This window comes from Oreochromis niloticus, unplaced genomic scaffold, assembly GCF_001858045.2.
Source record: "Oreochromis niloticus isolate F11D_XX unplaced genomic scaffold, O_niloticus_UMD_NMBU tig00002178_pilon, whole genome shotgun sequence".
NCBI classification, from domain to species: domain Eukaryota; kingdom Metazoa; phylum Chordata; class Actinopteri; order Cichliformes; family Cichlidae; genus Oreochromis; species Oreochromis niloticus.
This window is the reverse complement of record NW_020327591.1, coordinates 105,759-126,086: the sequence shown is the minus strand read 5'-3', so window position 1 is coordinate 126,086 and position 20,328 is coordinate 105,759. Positions and strand designations below refer to the sequence as shown.

The 20,328-nt window shown below is 40.8% G+C and overlaps 1 protein-coding gene across 1 annotated transcript in view; it reads right to left on the bottom strand.

Moving 5' to 3' along the window:
- Positions 1-3,669: 3,669 nt before the first annotated feature.
- LOC102079740 (multiple epidermal growth factor-like domains protein 11) overlaps positions 3,670-20,328 on the bottom strand; it is a gene marked incomplete at both ends in the record, with an annotated part of 92,464 nt that continues 75,805 nt past the window's right edge. Inside the window, 3 exon segments of the mRNA XM_025904516.1 lie at positions 3,670-3,806; positions 5,654-5,774; positions 9,363-9,609. Coding sequence (XP_025760301.1) covers positions 3,670-3,806; positions 5,654-5,774; positions 9,363-9,609 — 505 coding nt within the window.

Sequence of the window (20,328 nt, the reverse complement as noted above, 5' to 3'; positions counted from 1 at the left end):
GACACGGCAAATCTCCGTTAATGAGTTACTGCGCATCGCCCCGTGCGTGGGGCTGGACGGTGTCAACGTGTTAACGAGCTAACCACGCTAACGAGCTAGCCACGCTAACGCCATGCACGGCCTGAAATCCTTTCATTTTCTCAAAAGTTGACTGCGCGCCTTTTATATAAATTCTGGTTGTGCTTGATGACCGCAAACCGATTTTATGTGATACACAGCGCTCAGCAATCTGTCAAAAATGTTTTAGTACAACTTTGGTAAGCTACGGAGCTGCACCGCTTGATGGATTGTCGGAGCATTACGGCTACCGAGGAGCCTCGCGGAGTGATACGTACTGTGCTTCAACGTAATATTACCGTATTGTGTGTGTATAAGGACCATAAATGGCACCTGTTCAGAGTCATGGTTACGAAGTGGATTTCAAACTCCAGGCTGTCAGTCACGCAGTAGAAGTTGGGAACAGAGCAGCTGCGAAATCTGTCTTTGTTATTATGCTCAGCGTCTTTTAGTTTACATTTTGACTGCACAATTGTGAGCTTTTTGTTATGCACAAAACAACATAGTTTTCTTTTATTTATAGAGCATCATTATTTAATAAATGCTCATAATTTATTTTTGAGTAGTTTTTTTCATGTACATCTGCGCTGTATGTTAATAAAAGTGCCTGTGTGACATCTGGGACACAGCTTTGACTAACAACTCTCTTTTTGTTCTTACTTTATGGCTTTAAAAAAATATCGAGATATATATCTTATATCGCCATCCAGCTACAAAATATCGAGATATGAATTTTGGGTCATATCGCCCAGCTCTAGTATGAAGTACATTCCATGGTCCTCCTATGCCACAAACCATAAAGTTGGCTCACTTTCAAATGCACTCCTGTGATTTTTTGTTTTTGATTTTTTTTGTGTTGGCTTGAAATGAAATCTCTCTCTCATGGTACTGCAGCTTACTGCAACTTCTGCATGAGTGTCCATTGCAGGCATTGAAGAAACAACACCTGAAATGGACACATTGGACCGGCATTGTAGTGCGCACACACACACCCAACCCACTGACTCACTCATTCACACATACCCTCCCACCAACGACACAAAGACACCCATGGACACACATCAACCCCCTTTGAAGTATACCCCACCCCCCAATTCCCTCCCATGCCAGCAGCAAATCCAGGACACAGCCATACCCAAGACTTGGTTCTCACCTGCACGCTGCGTCAGAGCAATCATCCATTCAACTGAGAAAAGACACACAAAAATGGGACAAGACAAACTGCTCTGAGTCTAAGACAAGCTACAGCTAGCAACAATCGATCGCTCTCACCTGATAGGTCTTCACATATCCTTTCCAGTGTTGGGCAAGTTAAAAAGTAATTATTATTGTTACTAGTTACTTCTTCAAAAAAGTAACTGAGTTAGTAACTGAGTTACAAGATTCTAAAAGTAATTAATTACTTGAAAAGTAACTATTGCGTTACTTAAAAAAAAAAAGTTTAACCATGGGGTCCAGGGTATAATTGGCTATTTTTAACTACTTTTGATTTGACTTCTACATTTCACCTTTAAAAACTATTTACTTTGCCTTGTTTGGTATCATTCTCTTCAGCACAACCTCACGTGTCTGAATTTACAGTTATGTTTTCATTTTGACATACTGTATTAACACAATTGATCTAAAATCAGACAAAAAACATAAAATCCGAGTAGAAAAAGTTATATTTTTTACTGTAACAACCACAAACATGTTTAATGAATCATATTTCATAACTTTAAATGCAAATATCAATTGTCAATTTTAAAATCATATGCACAAGTTTTACAAACAACAAAGTTATTTGTATCCATTTACCTTTTACCCTTTTTTTAAATAACCATTTCAAACTATTTACAGAACAATCAGCTGTTCTGCATTCAATAAGCTGCCACACAAATTATTTGTGCCACTCCAAAAAAAGAATTTCTGTCCACTATAAAGGAGAACATCACAGCCTGATACCTGCAGGTCTGACAGCAGCAGGTGTATCACTGCTCCTGTTTCTACCTGGAAACAGCAGTCGCCTCATTGTTCTGACACACAACACAAAACCATCCACAACACTACACACTAACTACACAAGACAACACATTAACTACACACTCCAAACATGCTAAACGTCACAAATCTCTCACATCTCAAAACTCGCTCGCTCTCTTTTTCTGCTGTCTCTCTCTCTCTCGCCGTCACTCCTCAAACTTCCCCCTCTTCCTAAACAACCAAATGTCATGTTGTCATATCATTTTTGATTGGTCGACATGGTGCATTATTCCACCAACACGAAAGGGCTGTTTCTTGTTTTTTGGGGTTTTTTGGTCATAAGCAGAGAGTGCTTGCTGGCGCTGTCCTTCGACAGTAAACGTGACGAAACTATTCAGTAAAAAACGCCGCGTATATATTGTTTATCATGACTCTGGTTTTATGTGGCCTATCAACACAATTTATAAACTGGTATGTATCACCTTGTTGCTTTGTCATCTTGAAGTGGTCATGTGATTGGCTTACCACGACTACTTTATTCTTCCTCAGCCAAACAGCAGCACTCATGCGACTGTTTTGCCCCCCTGAGCTCCAGGTGTTGTGCCAAAAAGTGATCATCGGGCAGAAAGTGATTGCCGCCCGCGGGAGCAGCGCGCAGCTGCTTAAAGCTGTAGCGCCCAGATTACTTACAGTTGCTTCCGTGCAACTGATATAAGGTCCGGTAAGATTTACACAGCTTCAACTGTCTGTTTGTTGAAAAATAGTAACACGACCGCACTGCATTTTCTTGTTAGTAATGGTAACGGCGTTGTAACGATAGAAATAGTAATTAGTTAGATTACTCGTTACTGAAAAAAGCAACGCCGTTAGTAACAATGTTATTTCCATCACTGATCCTTTCCCAGAGCCTGTCAACAGGCATACAAGACCATATAGCATGCATGTAGTTCTTCTAATAACTGTCCATACAGTGGGTGCATATGTTTGAATATATGACGCCCATTTGGAACATCCTTTGTCATACATTGTGTGTTCTATGGAGAGCTTTGTATGTCACAAGTTGCTGTAGTAAGAACACATTATGTTGAACATGGCAGCATGCCATTGTTTGAAAAACATTGTAGTTATGAATTTTCTCTGCTAGTTTACTGCTAGAAAGCTTTAAAGTAAATAAAAACGCCCTCAGTTTTTAATGGAAGCCCATTGGCCATTACAATTTAAGCCCCTTATTCTGTTAAGCATGTCTGAGTCAAATTTTCCAAATAAAAATCCTTGAATAGTTACAGTAAAGGAATTGAATAGGATTCTTTGAACTCTCACTTTGTTAAAGTAAAAGCATTTCATTGCTTATTGAAGATATTAAATACTTTCATGCTATCCCCCTTAAACTTTTTTAGGCAAACTGTTTACCTCCAGCAAGCAACAGAACAAGTCCAACATTAGCAACAATTCTTCCAATTTCTCTAGAAATACTTCTAACAATTAAAGACAGGAAGACGGTCATACATTAATAAATTAAAACACTTTTTGGTGCAGGTTTCTGTATGCTTCATTTATAATGGTTTATACTGTGTATGACTAATATACACACCCAATTTCCCCGTGGAGTACAGTAAACTTTCATCTCATAACCATAATTTTAGGCTGTACCTTTCTCCAATGTAGCCAGCTGTGCACTGGCACTGACCGCTGATATGGTCACATAGCCCTCCGTTACGACACGTGCAATCCTGGGAGCAATTAATGCCAAAAGATCCAAATGGACATGGCTGGGCACACACTGGACCCTGATGGAGAAGAATATATCATGTTTACATGCACATCAAACATGTTTCGGAAGGAAGCAACGTATTAAACATATTAATTATTGGCAAATTAGGTAATGACAGTAATGTCAACAGTATCCAGTGAGCAGCTTCAAACCTCTCTAGTCTAAGAAAAACCCTTGGTTCATGTTTATGGCCTCGATTTAAACTTGAATTTATGGAAAATAAACTTAAATAAATTTAAACTAAGACAAATAGTTTAATATATGCAACTTTACACTTCACAATTCTTTAAAGGTAGTTTCTGTTATTTGAAAAACTACACTCTGATGTCTCATTTTTTCCATCTAAAGTAAAACAAGTTACAAAAATCTCTGGAATCAGTCCAATAAATAGTAAGCAAGACTGTTATAACTGGATACATGGAATGTAATCCCATGTGGTAACTGCCCACTTCATAGTAAAAGTACTTGGTGTCTGACAATGTGATGCAAACTAAGACGTGTCTAACAGAAATCTCATGGGAGGTGAGCTGTTGCAGGAAGACATTAGTGTAAATGAGACAAAAAACAAATAGACAGACCTGTCAGGTGAAGAAATATTATAGCCCATGCTTACTCCCAGAGCTTCAGATATTGCAGGACAAAATACTGACTCTGGTTGACATACTTGTAATATACCGACGCCAAAGGACACTTCCTGTCTTTGTGACTTCTAGCATGAGGTGAATATTTACCCTGGGATGAAAACTGGCTGCTGCATGGAAATTGTAGCTTAGTGTTAATTAAAACTAACTAAATCAAACTAACTTGAAATAAGAAAAACTAGTTCCTAGTTTAAAATGTGGCACAGTAAAGTGCGACACTTGGTAAAGCTTTCATAGACTACTGTGGTGGCAGGAACAGACTAAAGCTGTGGGGAACTGTACCACAAATAGATGGAAACACTTCTGTTTTCAAGTTCATTCACATGGTAAATGAACTTGAGCACTCAAAGGGCTTTACGTCACACTGACCCACTGATACACACATTCATACAAATAGTTTTCTACACCTAAGTGGTTTCTGTCTATCTCAGACATTTACATTCCAATTAACACATCCTAGAGTAACTTGGAGTTCAGTGTCTTGCCCAAGGATACTTTGGCATGCAGATTGGAGCAACAAGGTGTCAAACCACCAACCTGAGCTACGGACACCAAAGGGGCTACAGCAGTCTGTACACTGACCATAATTTTAGGCTGTACCTTTCTCCAATGTACCCAGCCTCTCTTCTTGTAGCAGTCTAGGACAGGAAATTATCATAATATGTGCTTTTGCATGTGGATTTTTTTTTTCTCTCATTTGTGTGACAAAAGCACATATTATGAAAGAGAGGCTTGCTGCAGAATAAGTGAAGCTAAATGTTAATCTTACAATATGGCAAATAAATGAAACAAATTTACATTGAAAACTATCACAGACACAGTATTTCAGCTCAAGATAGGACCAATGCAGAACATTTATGTTCCTAAGAATAATTTAGGCCCAAATGGGAAAACAGAGCCTAGGACACAAAAATACCAGAATTTCTGCTATTGTAACATTTTCCTGGCAGTTAATTCAGATTAAAAAAAAAACTTTTCACCAAACTATTACAAAATGAAGTGTGACCCAGCAGCCAATGCCACATTTTGATAAAATGATGATTGATACATTTTTGTCACCTAAAATGTGGCATAAAAAAAGTTTTTTAAGAAGGTATATTTTATAATACAGTATAATAATACAGTATCATGGGGCTTAACTGTTGCTAATCCTTAAATATTCTTTTCGGCAGATTAGTTGGATGATGCATATCTGCTTTTGCATGTGTCATGTAGTCCTTACCATCCAGCCAGCTGGACAGGAACACTCCCCAGTGACATGGTGACATGTTCCACCATTCTGACAGGGACAGTGATGCTCACACAGGGGGCCATGTTTACCTGGAGGACAAGGTTCCTCACAGCTGGAGGGACAGAGAGCAGGAACAGGTGTCCGTGTCAAGTGGTGAAGCTTTTAATCATTGACAAAGCTCAAAGGTTTGACACAGACAAGTGGAAGGTTAATACAGCCAGATGAGCATTTACACTTTAGGTTACTTCAGTAACTTATGAAAGAGTTTATCAGAAGGGAATATAGAAGAGCCCTAGAAATCAAAGTAATTTCCACTGTTGTCACTCTGAAGAAAATATTTATATTAAAACTTACTAACAAACATCTGAGAAAATAATGTCTGCTTAATTCTTTCTTTTCAGTGGCAGAAATAAGCTGTAACATGTTTATAGACTTCCCAAATCATCATTATACCTGACAGCTTAATGGCGAATTCTAAAAAAGCTGGAAAGGGGAAATGAGAGCATATGATATAGATCGATTTAATGACATGGAACATCACAATTTATTTACAGTACGATGCAAGGCTTGAGAAAGCTCTCATTTATCTTTTCTTTTTTTATTTTAAAGTGGTCTATAACAAAGATAACACAATCTGACAATTCAATTCAGTTTTGAACAGTTGCCTCAAGGTGCTATAAACTGTAAGGTAAAGAGGGAAGACATAACCAATCACCAACAAGGTGCTTCTCAATTAAGGGCTGCTGGCCAGAAACTTATCTCAGCATTGTGTGCAATGTGTCCTTAAAATATTGAGGAATCTGAACAAGTCAATGATAAAAGAAGAAATGGCAGCCCTAAAAACATTTTGTCTACAGCAGATGAACAATAACTGAAAGTCATGTCCTCCAGAAATAGGAAAAAAATCCAATAACACAGGACCTGAGAGATGCAGCTGACCTGGATGAACCATATACTGTTTGCCGAAGCCTCATCTGGTCTTAATGTAACGATGGCACATATCGGGTCTATGGCTGCAAACTGAATGAGTAACTAACATAGAGAAGAACATTCAGATTTTGGTTTACCATGGAATACCATCTGGAGAGCATCTGAGGCTTCATTTTTCAGGATGATAGAAAAACACAGAACATAACATTAGCAGTCAATGACTGGCCTCCCCAGAGCCTGCACTCAACCTTATTGAAGCTGTGTGGAATCTTCTTGACAGAGAACAGAAAAAAGGATAAAGCTCAAAAAGTGCCTACAAAAGATGGAAATTGCCACTGTGACATCACCTATTGACTTGTAAACTCCTTTTCACAAGTTTAGTATTTCGGCTGTCACCATCTTGACTTTTCAAAATAAAATATTACACTAGGGGTTCATCTGAGTAGCCTTTTACAAACACTACCAGTCAAAAGTTTGGACACACCTTCCAACCTATTAATGGTTTTTCTTTATTTTTACCACTTTCTACATTGTAGATAAAAACTGAAGACATCAAATATATGAAGCAAGATTTATGGAATTACGTAGCAAAGACAAAAATTGATAAATAACTCTAAATATGTCTCATATTTTAGATTCCTCAAAGTAGCCACCCTTTGCTTTGTTGACAGAGCTGCAAACCCTTGGTCTTCTCTCAATGAGCTTCATGATGCAGTCCCCTGAAATGGTTTTCACTTCACAGGTGTGGCTTGTCAGGGTTCATTTGTGGAGTTTCTTGCCTTCTTAATGGGGTTGGGACCATCAGTTGTGTTGTGCAGAAGTCAGGTTGGTACACAGCTGACAGCTCTATTTGACAAATGTTAGAATTCATATTATGAAATGACAGTCAGTCTGGAAAATTGCAAAAACTTTGAATGTGTCACCAAGTACAGTCACAAAAACCATCAAGAGCTACAATAAAACTGGCTCACATGAGGACCGCCCCAGGAAAAGAAGACTAAGAGTCACTTCTGCTGCTGAGTTAACAGCACCTCAGATCAGAGCCCAGATAAATGCCACAGAGTTCCAGTAGCAGACACATCTCTACATCAACTCTTCAGAGGTGACTGCATGAATCAGGCCTTTATGACCAAATAGATGGTAAGAAACCACGACTAAGGAAAAGCAACAAGCAGAAGAGATTTGTTTGGACCAAGAAACACGAGGAGTGGACATTAGACCAATGGAAATCTGTGCTTTGGTCTGATGAGTCCAAATTTGAGATCTTTGGTTCCACCGATTGTGTCTTTGTGCAACGCCGAAAAGGTGACCAGATGATCTCTACACCCATGGTTCCCCCCATGAAGCACTGAGGAGGAGGTCTGATGGTGTGGGGGTGCTTTGCTGGTGACACTGTTGGGGATTTATTAAAAATTGGAGGCACACTGAACCAGCGTGGCTACCACAGCATCCTGCAGCGACATGCCATCACATCCAGTTTGCGTTTAGTTGGACCATCATTTATTCTTCAACAGGACAATGACTCCAAACACACCTCCAGGCTGTGTGAGGGCTATTTGACCAAGAGGGAGAGTGATGGAGTGCTGGGCCAGATGGCCTGGCCTCCACAGTCACCTGACCTAAACCCAATGGAGATGGTTTGGGATGAGATGGACCACAGAGTGAAGGCAAAAGGGCCAACAAGTGCTCAGCATCTCTGGGAACTCCTTCAAGACTGTTGGAAATTCATTTCAGGTGACGACCTCATAAGATAAGATAACTGTTTTTTTTTTGTCATTGTAAAAAAAGAGTTACTTACTCCAATAGTACAATGAAATTGGAAACTGTCCCATGTCAGCACTAAGCACAAGTCAACACAACAAAACACAACACAGTGGACTTTAAAGTGGCTTTTTTTAAAAAGTGCCAGAAAGGTATGAGCAAAAACAATAAGTGAATGTTTATTGCACATTATTATTTTTGCCCAAAAATGTCCAGCGAAGAAGCCAATCAGGTCAGCTCGTAGCATTGATTAGGGCTATTGCCCTGTTGTAAAATCTGTCCTTGAGTCTGTTTGTCCGCGACCTCAGCAGCCTGAATCTCCTGCCAGATGGCAGCAGCTTAAACACCCGGTGTCCTGGCTGTGTACAGTCCAGTAGGATGCTGCGTTCCCTCTTGAGACAGCGAGTGCTGTACAGGTCCTTCAGAGAGGGAAGAGGATGTCCAATGATTTTTTGGGCCATATTAATGACCCTATGAAGTGCCTTTTGTGTGCAATGGTGCAGCTGGAGAACCACACTGAAGCTCATTGAGAGAATTCCAAGAGTGTGCAAAGCAGTAATCAAAGCAAAGGGTGGCTATTTTGAAGAGTTATTTTTTGAGTTATTTCACACTTTCTTGTTTACCACATAATTCCATATGTGTTCATCCATAGTCTTGATGCCTTCAGTGAGAATCGACATCGTGGGCACACCTTCCCATTAAATGGGAAGGTGTGCCCACACTTTTGACTGGTAGTGTAGATTGTACTATGTAATGCTGCTACATAATTTTCTGCCCAAATTTGAAAGTATGGACACCAAAGCATTGTTGTTACTTGCTTTAACACTCAACTGAAATAGAAATGCGTAGAAAATGTGGATATGTTATACTGCTTTGTATGCTAATATTCAGATTTTTAACTGTTTAAAATAATCATATGCATTTAAAACAGTCAAATGCATTAGAATTTTCAACAAGCTGTTTGCCATATTGAAAGAAATGCAGCCCTACTGAATTTTACTCAACTCACAAGGCCCCAGTGTATCCAGGTGCACAGAGGCACTCGCCAGTCTGGTGATGGCAGGTAGCGCCATTAAGGCACTGGCACTCCAGCAGGCAGTCTTTGCCATAGAAGTTGGGGTCACAGGGCTCCTCACAGCGCCAGCCCTGGTAGCCGTCAGTGCAGACACACGCTCCTGTTATTGGGTTACATTTGGCACCGTTGCGGCACTGACAGCGGTTACTGCAGTGTGGACCCCAAAAGTCACTCTCGCAGCCTGTAAAGAAAAGGGAGTGGATGAATCATTACACATTATTTAAAACTATAAATTGTGAAGCCACACACCAGAACATTTACTTGTGGTTTTAATTTCCAACAGCAAATTCACAACTGTAATGAGGGGTCAGCCATGAAGCAAGGAACCTACTGCACTCATGGTGTCACAGCTTTGTCAGTCTTACATGAAACACAACCTGAGCAACTGAGCTTTATTATAAACTGAGCAATATTTAAAAAACAAAAAAAACAAAAAACAAAACAAAACAGACCAACTCAGTAGTACAGAATATGCCTAAAATAGTAAAAAATAAAAAAGTTTTGCCACTGTAAAACTGGAAACTGGCCTGAAACAGCCACTTAGTGTGCTATAACAACAGGAAAGTCTTGAACAGATAAATATGTTGTGTACTTTTCCAGGAAACTACCAGGACTGTGTTCCATTCTTAGTCACAGTGTGGTAGCAATGTATTTTCAATTTTTAAAAAAATGCTGGAGAAACTACCATAGAAATTTCACTCTCTCTTCACATGAGATAATTATGTAGCATTTACTCAAAACACTAATCTAAATAAAACTAGAAAGTGCATTTTCTGAAGAAACTGCAGTGTGAATGCTTGAATCTGAATGTATGCACTGAAATGAATTAATTGCTGAATTTTAAGTTAAAAAGTTTGAATGAAATAAAAAAAAACAAAAAAACAGAATTTAACCTGAAAACAAAAGTGCTGAACTGCTAAAAGCTGACATTTACACAGAAGTAGTTGGAAAATAGCTGAATATGTTTTAATTGTAAATTAGAAAAACCTAAGAAATGAGAAAAGAAAATTTAGAGTCAGAAAACATCTGAATGAATATTAAAAGTTCATATTCTTTGAATCACTGAATGACTAAAATGTGATCCCTCCACTTGGATCCACACAGTTTAAAAAGTTTAAATGTCTGAGCTTTGAAAGACACGCTGTTGGAAAGAGAACAACGATGGTGACGTTTTGAGGGTAAAATGATGGCTGTAGAGCAAACACTGTGGACACAGCAGCAGTGGAAAGAGAAGTGTTTAAGATGAATCTTGGCAGAGTGAGAGACAGAGCTCGTTAGGCAGGCAGGTGTGAGCCTGGTTGCTATAGTGACTGCACCCAATGGTGGTGTCCAAATTCATGGGCTGCATCCTCCTGAGGCCGCATTTGTAGACCGATTACGTCACAGCGACGCGCCGAAGGCTGTCCAAATTCGTAGACTCCTCCAAATGCAGCCGACAAATGCGTCCTCCTTTTCCCCGAATTTGAAGGATGGGTCGGTTGTGTCCTTCGTGGCCTACCATCAGTGTTGGGACTAATGCGTTGTTAAGTAACGCGTTACAGTAACTACGTTATCATTGTGGTAACGAGCACGGTAACTAGTTATTATGCCAAAACCAGGAACGCGTTACTCGTTACTGGGATTTAGATAGGCTCGTTACTCGTTACTTCGTGTGGTGGATATCGCCGAGCTTCCACAGATTCAATAACATTAGCAAGTGGTGGAGGCCAGCAGGTGGATGAAGGAAAAGGGAGGCAAGAGGAGAGACCCGAGGCAGCCGCCCGTCCCAGTGTCAGGTGAACTGAACTTCAGGTAAGAAGTTATGACCTGCAGTCTATCCGGGTCAGATATAAACCAAGTTTAGGTGGAGTTTATTTTCGGTATGCTGACATTTTCGTACTGCGTGCTAGCTAGCATGACGGAGTTTCTATACAGCTGTGTGGGTGCTATGTTACTGATGTTGAACTTTATTTTGTTCATACGGTTAATTATTAGAGTTTCCAACCGTCCCCTAAAAAACAGAATCGTCTGGTATTCAGAGAAACTATTACGCGTTTCGTACTGAGGTGAAAAGGAACACAGTTTGTCCCGGACTTCAGCTACAATGAAAAAGACACAAAGCTGAAGCTGCACAGCTGCCTCTTCTTCTCTTATTCTCTCCTCTCCTGTTTCTACTTCAATCACGAAACTGATCAATGATCAGCTGATCGGCTTTTCTCTCGTTTATTTATCGCCCACTTTGCGCCAGAAAGAGGAAACCAGCGGATGTCGCGTTAAACAACAGCAGCACTTTAAGCTTGATCAGCTGTTGTTAGAATTTATTTAATATTAATTTCTAGTATCAGCTGATGTTTGCTGGAGCCACAGCTGTAAAGCTGCTGGTCATGATATCAGTTTGGTTATCTGGTGAGAGGGAAACATGAAGATGAAACCAGGAGATGTCCTTACTGAATCATCAGAGCTGAACAGGTGATGGAGAAACAGGTTTACCTTTTAGGTGACATGAATGAGTTGAAGGGAAGTTATGAACTGTTTCTGAGAGACAAATAACACCAGCATCCTTTTCTACGTAGCTGACAGCTGGTAACTGTGCAGGGGCGGATCTAACAAAGTGTTGCCAGGGGGCCAGGTAGGGCATTAACAGGGAAAGGGGGGGACAAGGAAATACTTTTCTTTATTATTCTCATTTAAAATGTCTCGCTTTTAAAAAAATAATTATCTGAGTCTTACAACAAACAATTGATAGATTGATACATATATACCATCAGAACAGTGTACGTCACTGTCACAACAGTGTTTATTTTCATTCAAAGGCTTTATGATTTTTCCTATAATGGTGGGCCGGTCTCTAGTCAAAATGCCCGGGATGATTTTTTTGTCCCAGTCCAGCTCTGTATGCAGCTCATCTGCAGTCTGGTGTTACCTACATCTTTCCTATTCAGAAGGCAGAATTTCCAAGTTCTGAGTACAATCAAAAGCACCACGACTGCAGTTTTTGTGTTGGATGTAAAAAGCAGGCTAGAATCATGGCGGCGGTCAACAACGGTCCAGGCGTGGGATTTCTCTCGTGGAAATGTGCACATTATTTTTTCCTTTCTGTTGGTAGGTGGCACAGTGCACTTGTGGCAAGTAAGCAAGCTAGAAGACTGGCAATCTTGCTGGTATCCAGTTACGGAAGCAACACATTAACAAGAGAATTCTGAGTAAAACCAAAGTTACTTTCCCTAGTAACTAGTTACTTTGAAAGTAACGAGTAACTTGAAGTAACTGAGTTACTTTTTTAGAGAAGTAACTAGTAATGTAACTAAGTTACTAATTTAAAGTAACTTACCCAACACTGCCTACCATATCCCAGAATTCATAGCGCGGCCCAGCCAAACTCGAGTTTCCGGCAATGGCGGCCGCTACTAAGTTTTAAAATTACTTTTATTAATCTTTCTGGGTCACAAAATAAACTTCTAACATATTTTCAGGCGAGAATGTAGCTGTGTAAACTTCAAATATCTGCTCGGTTTATCAAGGTATCGCATATTTGCAAAAGTGCTTCGACGTTTTCGGAGACGTCTGTTACCCACCAGCTCGATAGCTAGCCGAGAGCTCGAGGGTCACTGAAGCCGCCGAGAACGGCACAACTCCCGGCACACCATTTTCAGATCACCGCGGACTTTCGCTACTCAGGTTAAACGTAATATATGTCACTTAGACAACCTAAAAATGATATTGTTTGGCTTTTTTCAGTGTTTTATTTGTTCGTGAGTAAATCGGTTTGGCTGAGATTAAAGTTATTAGATTAGATTAGATAAAATAAAACTTTATTAATCCCCCGGGTGGGTTCCTCCTTGGTTTTCACACAGCTGAATAAACGTCAAACAGAAAACCAATTAAACAAAAGTGTGAGATGGTCGAGAGTTTACGCCAGTGTCCTGTTATATTTTAGATAGCAAGGAGCAGACGGCCGAGTTTATTAAACTCCACCGAGACAGCGGTGACGTTAATCAGAAGGCTAGCCCGTCCAATTTCACAGCTGTTTACTTCCGGCCTACCCGACCTTCTGAGAACCCGGCCCACGTAGACCGCGAAGGCCGGGTCCTCAGGAGGATGCAGCCCATGAATTTGGACACGACCAATGGCTCCATACACACGCACACAGACATGCACCTCACTTCTGCTGCTTAAAATGAACAGAAAAGTCAGCCCCAAACAAATCGCTCCCAAATGAAAAGTGCAAGTCGTATTGACAAAATTCTTTCACCGTGAGCGGCAGCAATGTCTAGTCTACTGAATTCTCAGTTTTCATGCCTGTGGAGTTTATTATATGGATGTGGTGACAGTGTAAAGACAGCCTGTACTTCAGATTTTCAGACAAAGTTTCTGAGCCCATTTAACATTAGAGTCTATAGGGCTTTGGAGTTGACGTCACGCCGCAATGCATTGTGGGAGCGTGGCACCATTTTCGGGGTCTACGAACGACTACAAGAAAGGTGCTTAAAAGCAGCTCAAAAGAGAATGGACTGTATAGAAACCGATTGCGTTCAGAGGCGAAGCGGCGGTACCTGCAGAAAATAGCGTGCATTGGAAATGTGGACCCGTATGAAACACGGCCGTGGAGTAGAAACCCTGAAGACCAACCGCTATGGACGTAGCCGGACATATTTTCGTACCTTGTCTGTGGAGTCAGCGCGTACAAGTCGTCATTCAAACAAAGGTAAGTCAGCTCGAGTACTGCGTGTGAAATGCGTTTGATTTCCCTGCAAACATTCAGATTAGTGCAGCATAAATTCATTCATGAGGGGAAATTACAGTGAGAACATGTGGAGGCTGTTAGAGGGATAACATAGTGAGTTCAGTGCATTGATGTGACATTGTCCTGAAGGATTTAGTTATTCTTTATGGTTAAAGAAATTGCAATAATTTATTCATATTTATTATAAATAATTCTAATTATACATCTTGCTTCTATATTTGTATCCTGTGTCACTAAAAATACATTTTATTTTAATTTTATATATTAATGACCTGCAGAATCTCCTTATCATATTAAGTGATTCATAATTGTCACTTTATGCTTTCTCCATCTCTAAAGCGATTACATCCTTGCATTACATACTTTAGGTTCATTTTCTGCAGGCAGGTTTCTGACAGAGAACAGGCTGATTTAGAATATAACATGCAGCGTTCTATAGATGGACACATAAAGAAATGAAAAATTACATGTATGTGCTAACTTTCTAAACACTTTGTTACATTTATGATAAAGTAGATAAAACACATTTATGTCGGCCTTGGCTCATAGTTCTTGTCTTTAAATGAACTTTGTCTGTGTGTGTTTCAGGTGCTGCACTCTCAAAGACTGAACCAGCATTGCAGCCATGGGTCACTGAGCATCACAGGGAAGGTTGAAGCCGCCCACTGCACCTGTATGGCCGGAGTCGCGGACACCTGCATCCATGTCGCTGCTCTTCTGTTTAATGTAGAAGCAACAGTGCGGATCTGTGGCACGAGGACTGTTACAGATGAACCTGCATACTGGGTTTTGCCTGGTAATATGACCAAGATACAGTCAGAGGTTGCCCATAAGATAGACTTCTCCTCTTCAGCTGCCCAAAAAAAGGCTCTTGATCAAAACATAAACAGACCATCCGTATTGAAAGGTAAAAGGAGCCGTCCTCAAAAAAGAAAAATCCCACCTGCTACTGTGGAGGAGTTGTCACTGCTATAATGCCATAATGTTTTATATAGGGGTCCAGATTTATGCCTGTAGTGCACTGCCATGTAAATAATTTGCATTTACTGAATATGTACTGAGTACCACTGTTCAAAAATTCAATAAAGAAACAAACTAATTTTTGCCTCTTTTTTTTAAATTAAAACCACTTTATAGAACATCACATCAGTTACAATGTAGAATCCATGTCATTTATAGTTTACAAATGACAAAATGTTTACATAAAATCATGAAAGTGTTTACATGATATCACCCACTACTAACATTATTTACTGTATCTTTTGAAAAAAAAAATACCACTATTTATACAGCACAAGACTTAAGAATATTTAACAGGAGCAAGATTCATTTTTCCCTGGTTATAGAAACAATAATCACTTTAAATCAAGGCAGTTCACTTTAAATCAGTGCGGATGCGCCAACCAGCGTGCAGCCTGTTACAGTCGCTCCTGCTTTTTCTCTTAGTTTAGCTTACGTATTCTTTTTTTTACTGACTTGTATTTTCATCCGTTTATTATCTACACTTAATCATGTGGATTGAGAGAGTTTTTGTTCTTCTGGTGGCCGTGGAACTATTACTTTTATCAAGGAACGGGACCGCGGCACATCTCCTACACGCACAGACTGTTTACTCCAGAGATCAGCTGATCGCCCTGATGCCGGCCGGCTTGCTGGCCAGACCCGCAGAAGTACCAGCTGAAATTTGGAGAAAAACACATCGGGGATGCAGAGGTCAAGGACAGAAGAGAAGAAAGAAGGAGATGGTGAGACAGCGGAGGCTCGAAGCGAGGAGGAGGTATAAACCGTGTCTGCCGTCTATCGTAATGGGAAATGTGCGATCCTTATCGACGAGCTCTCAGCACTGGTACGGAGTCAGAGGGAATACCGAGAGTGTAGCCTGATGTGTTTCACTGAATCATGGATGCACCAGGACATTCCCAACGAGAATGCTTCCGTGGAAGGCTTCCACACTGTTCGGGCAGACAGGGACAGCATCGCTAGCGGTAAGCGGAAAGGAGGTGGGCTTGCTGTTTTAGTTAACAACCGGTGGTGTAACCCTGCCAACATAACAATCAAAGAAAGGATTTGTTGCCCGGACATTGAACTGTGTCCCGTAGGACTCAGGCCGTATTATTTACCCAGGGAATTCTCTCACGTCATCTTGGTGGCTGTTTATGTTCCTCCCTCTGCTAACCCCACAGCTGCATGTGACACTATTCACTCTGCCATAGCCCGGTTACAGACTCAGCACCCGAGTGCCTTCATGGTGATCTCAGGTGACTTCAACCATGTATCACTGGACAATACACTACCAACATTCAGACAACATGTGGACTGTCCCACCAGGGGAGAGAAAATTTTAGACCTTCTGTATGCTAATATCAAGGATGCATACAGCTCCTCCTCCCTTCCCCCACTTGGTAGGTCAGATCATAACCTGATTCACCTCACCCCACGCTATGTGCCAATTGTGAGGAGGGAACCTGTGACCACGAGGAGCATTAGGAGGTGGTCAGACGAGGCCTTAGCGGAACTACAGGGCTGTTTCGAGGTGACCGACTGGGAAACACTCTGTGAGCCTCACGCCGAGGACATCAATGGGCTTACTGAGTGTATCACAGACTACATAACCTTCTGCACCGACTCCATTATTCCAGCTCAGACTGTTCATTGTTACCCAAATAACAAGCCGTGGGTGACTAAGGACATCAAAGCCCTCCTCAACGACAAGAAGAGGGCTTTCAGAGGGGGCAATAAAGAGGAGGTGAGGAAGGTCCAGGTGTTACTAAAGGACAAGATCAGAGAGGCTAAAGACAATTACAGGAGGAAGCTGGAGTGGAAATTCCAGCAGAACAGCATGAGAGAGGTGTGGAGGGGCATGAAGACCATCACTGGATTCAGGCCAACCAACAGCAGGGGAGCTGAGGGAGGTGTCTCCGGGCTCTGTTCCATGTCTCCCCTGTCTGTCATGTGTCTGCAGCCGTCATGTCTCGTTCCCTTTTTCTGTATCCCCTGTGTTTAAGTCGCTCCCTCCCTCTTTCTGTCTCTCGTTTACATCGCTCCATGTTTCCTGTTTAATTTTGAAAGTCTTGTGTTTCCATGTTCAGTGTATTTAGTTTTGTTTCCCTTGTGGCATCATGTTCATTTGTGTCAGCTGTGTTTCCCCAGGTGTCTCCACTTCCCTCATTACCCTTCTGTCTCCCTTTGTTCAGTGTCAGGTCATCTGGCTTCCTTCCCTCGAATTCCTGGGATTCATGTTGTCTCAAGTCTCGGTTTTCTCAGGTTCATGTTCATGTTTATGTTTATAGCTAGTGTTTTTCCATGTCTAGCTTTAGCTTTTCCTAGTTTAGGTTATAGTTTAGTTTCGCTTCTGTTCACCTTTGCCTTTTGTGTTTCCCATCAGCCTAAATAAACAGCTCGCTTTTTGTTACTCCTCAGTTTTGTCTCTCGTTCATCTGCTCTTGGGTCCGCTCCTCAAACACATCACAATTCCAGCCGTAGCACATATGTAACAGTGTTCATGTGGTATTATTCCACTTGCCACAAATGTCAGAGTAATGGGGAAACAGCGTACTTTTCATTTGTTTAATATTGTGTAAAACTGTATGCTAAAGCAGAATGCTAATGGGATATTCTGCCATAGTGTGCTGTGCAGAGTGGTGTGTGGTGAGCCCTTCGCACTGATACAACGTTTCCATTCAGGAAACGTTGTAAAGTGGCAACGATCAACCAGAGACTACTTGTCTTCTTAAAAACACAACACAATGCAGAGTCGAGGAGTCTGTTTGGGCTGCCCTGTTGCAGCGGGGTGAACCGGTTACACATATACTGTCATGTTCAAAAAAGGCAGAGGACGTACAATGAGCAAAGAAGGAGACAGACTCAACTGCCAATGAATAAAAATAAGCTTAAAGCCTAGTTTAAAAAGACTCAATGGAGAGGGCAGATTGGACTGTGAGAAGTATGCTTTTCCATAGTTTGGGGGCAAATGCAAAGAAAATACAGTCTCTGAATATAAATCTAGAGCAGGGGGCAGACAGAGGGTTCTGATCAGGTTGCCAGAAGGATTTTTAGAATTAGATCAGGATCTTGGCGAGATTCAGTCAGGAGGCTTTTTTCCTCCACCTCTACGTCCAGCCATTCAGAACAAGTGGAAACATTTGGTAGCACTGTTGAACAAACTCATTTGTTTAAAGCCTCCTGAGGCCTCAAGACAGGCTGCCCCTTACTATAATTGGGGTTCAGATATGTGGTAAAACTCTACTATTGCTCCTCAATTATTCTAAGGTGACAAGATAACAGCTCAGAGCAAAACACCACAAGCATCTTTCTGCAGAGTGAATATGATAGATGCAGGGAGGCATGCAATTTCCTCTACAGTCATCCCATCAGAATGAACAGCAGAGAATTTGGAATTTAGCATTTTAATTTTCTAGGCCAATGAATCCCAGGTATTCTGCTGAATAAAGTGGAGCTACCATCAGACAACAGATTATGATGTGCTCTTTCTCTTGTAATGGAATGCTCTTTAAATACATTACTGAAGTACATGTAACAGATTTGGAGCTGGAGTATAATAAGTGGATAAATCAGAATCTGAAGACATTAACATAATTTCCTTAGGGATAGGGTGATAATAAATTCCTTTGTCTAATCAGAATCAGTATTTTATGATTCTGAATCTGGCTAGACAAAAACAAACAGAGAAAACAGAAGAAATAACATATTGTTGTACATTACATCATCTTAAAAACCATAAATCAAAGCAGCAGTTATCTTTCTGACATATGCTTACAGACTAAACTGTCTTCCCAATATGAGAAGTACAATACACAGTTTAGTGAGTGTGCTTCACAGTGTCAACAGCTCTAAATGAGTGGCTAAAAAAGAAGAATGGCAGAAAACAGGGGTGAAACAAACTGCAGGAGAAATGGGAAAAGTCATGCATATGTAGGGAACTTTGCTAATCATACGTGGGTGGTAGTTTCACAGATATTATAGTGTTAAATGTTTCATCAGTACTGCGGTGGACAGAGCCATGAGCAGACAACACATAAATCAGACTCGCACTCCCTCCCTCTCAATCTTTCTCTAATTTACTCTCTTTTCGTCTTTCAAGTCCTCCTGTCCTCTGTCTACCTCTCTCCTCCATGTGTCTCTTGCTCTCTCAAAGAGAGGAGTTATCTTTATTTCTCTTAACTAGTGAGCCAGCATAGTCAAATCCTTTATCCTCTCACAGCCTCAATTATTCAGGAGCAAAGAGTCCAAATCAAGAGACTAATGACTTTGATCAAGAGTAGCTCGCTGGCACTAAGCAGAACTTTCTGCACTAAATTAAGAGCTGCATAATATACTTTGTCAAAGGCCACTCTTTAAGGAATATTTCTAGGTCTGTCTATGGTATAGTCACTCTTTGCCAGTAACAAACTCAGAGCTCAAGAGGGCTAGCTCTTTTCATGTTTCTTCTGTTACAAAAGGACCCGAGCTCGGTGCAGGTGACCGATGCAGTTGCCAGATTGCCAAAGTGAGAAAAGGGCAAATTCGCACGTGTCACAACAACCATAACTTAATTAGTTATGATAAACTGCCCTATACACAGGATCTTTCAGGACCACAAAATAGCTCTGCTTTTCTACACCTCACACAAACAAGCTGTCACGCAGACTCACAATTTTACAGTGAAATCAGACGCACACTGAGTCCTGAACTCCAGTTTAAAAACTTGAGAGTTTGTGGAAAAAACTTTACCAAAAATGTAGCGATACTGTCTGAGTGGTGATACCTATCATGCAGCGGCTTCCTAGACCTTAACAGCGAGTCTAAAAACAAATGGCTGTGAGATGAGGTTGCAGCGGTGAGCAAAGCGACCACTGCAGCAGCTTTACAGGGCCTTAATGTTGCCATTACTCTTGATTGGCCTGAGTTTTGTGCGGGCTGGGATGATGTCTTTGGAAATGTGCAACAGCACTAACCAACAAACAAAGTGACCGTATGGTTCCTTCCATAAAACAGGACAGAGGACTACTAGTAAAATAGTGTCTAGACTCCTATGTGAATTCCATTCATTTTAGGGGTTTTTTTTGTCTTGACATTCAGTTTTTACTGAAACAAATTTTTGCTGAAAACTGTTTTGTCAAAATTACTTCTACATAATTTTATAAAGTTACACTTTATTATAAATTTAGGATGGTGTCA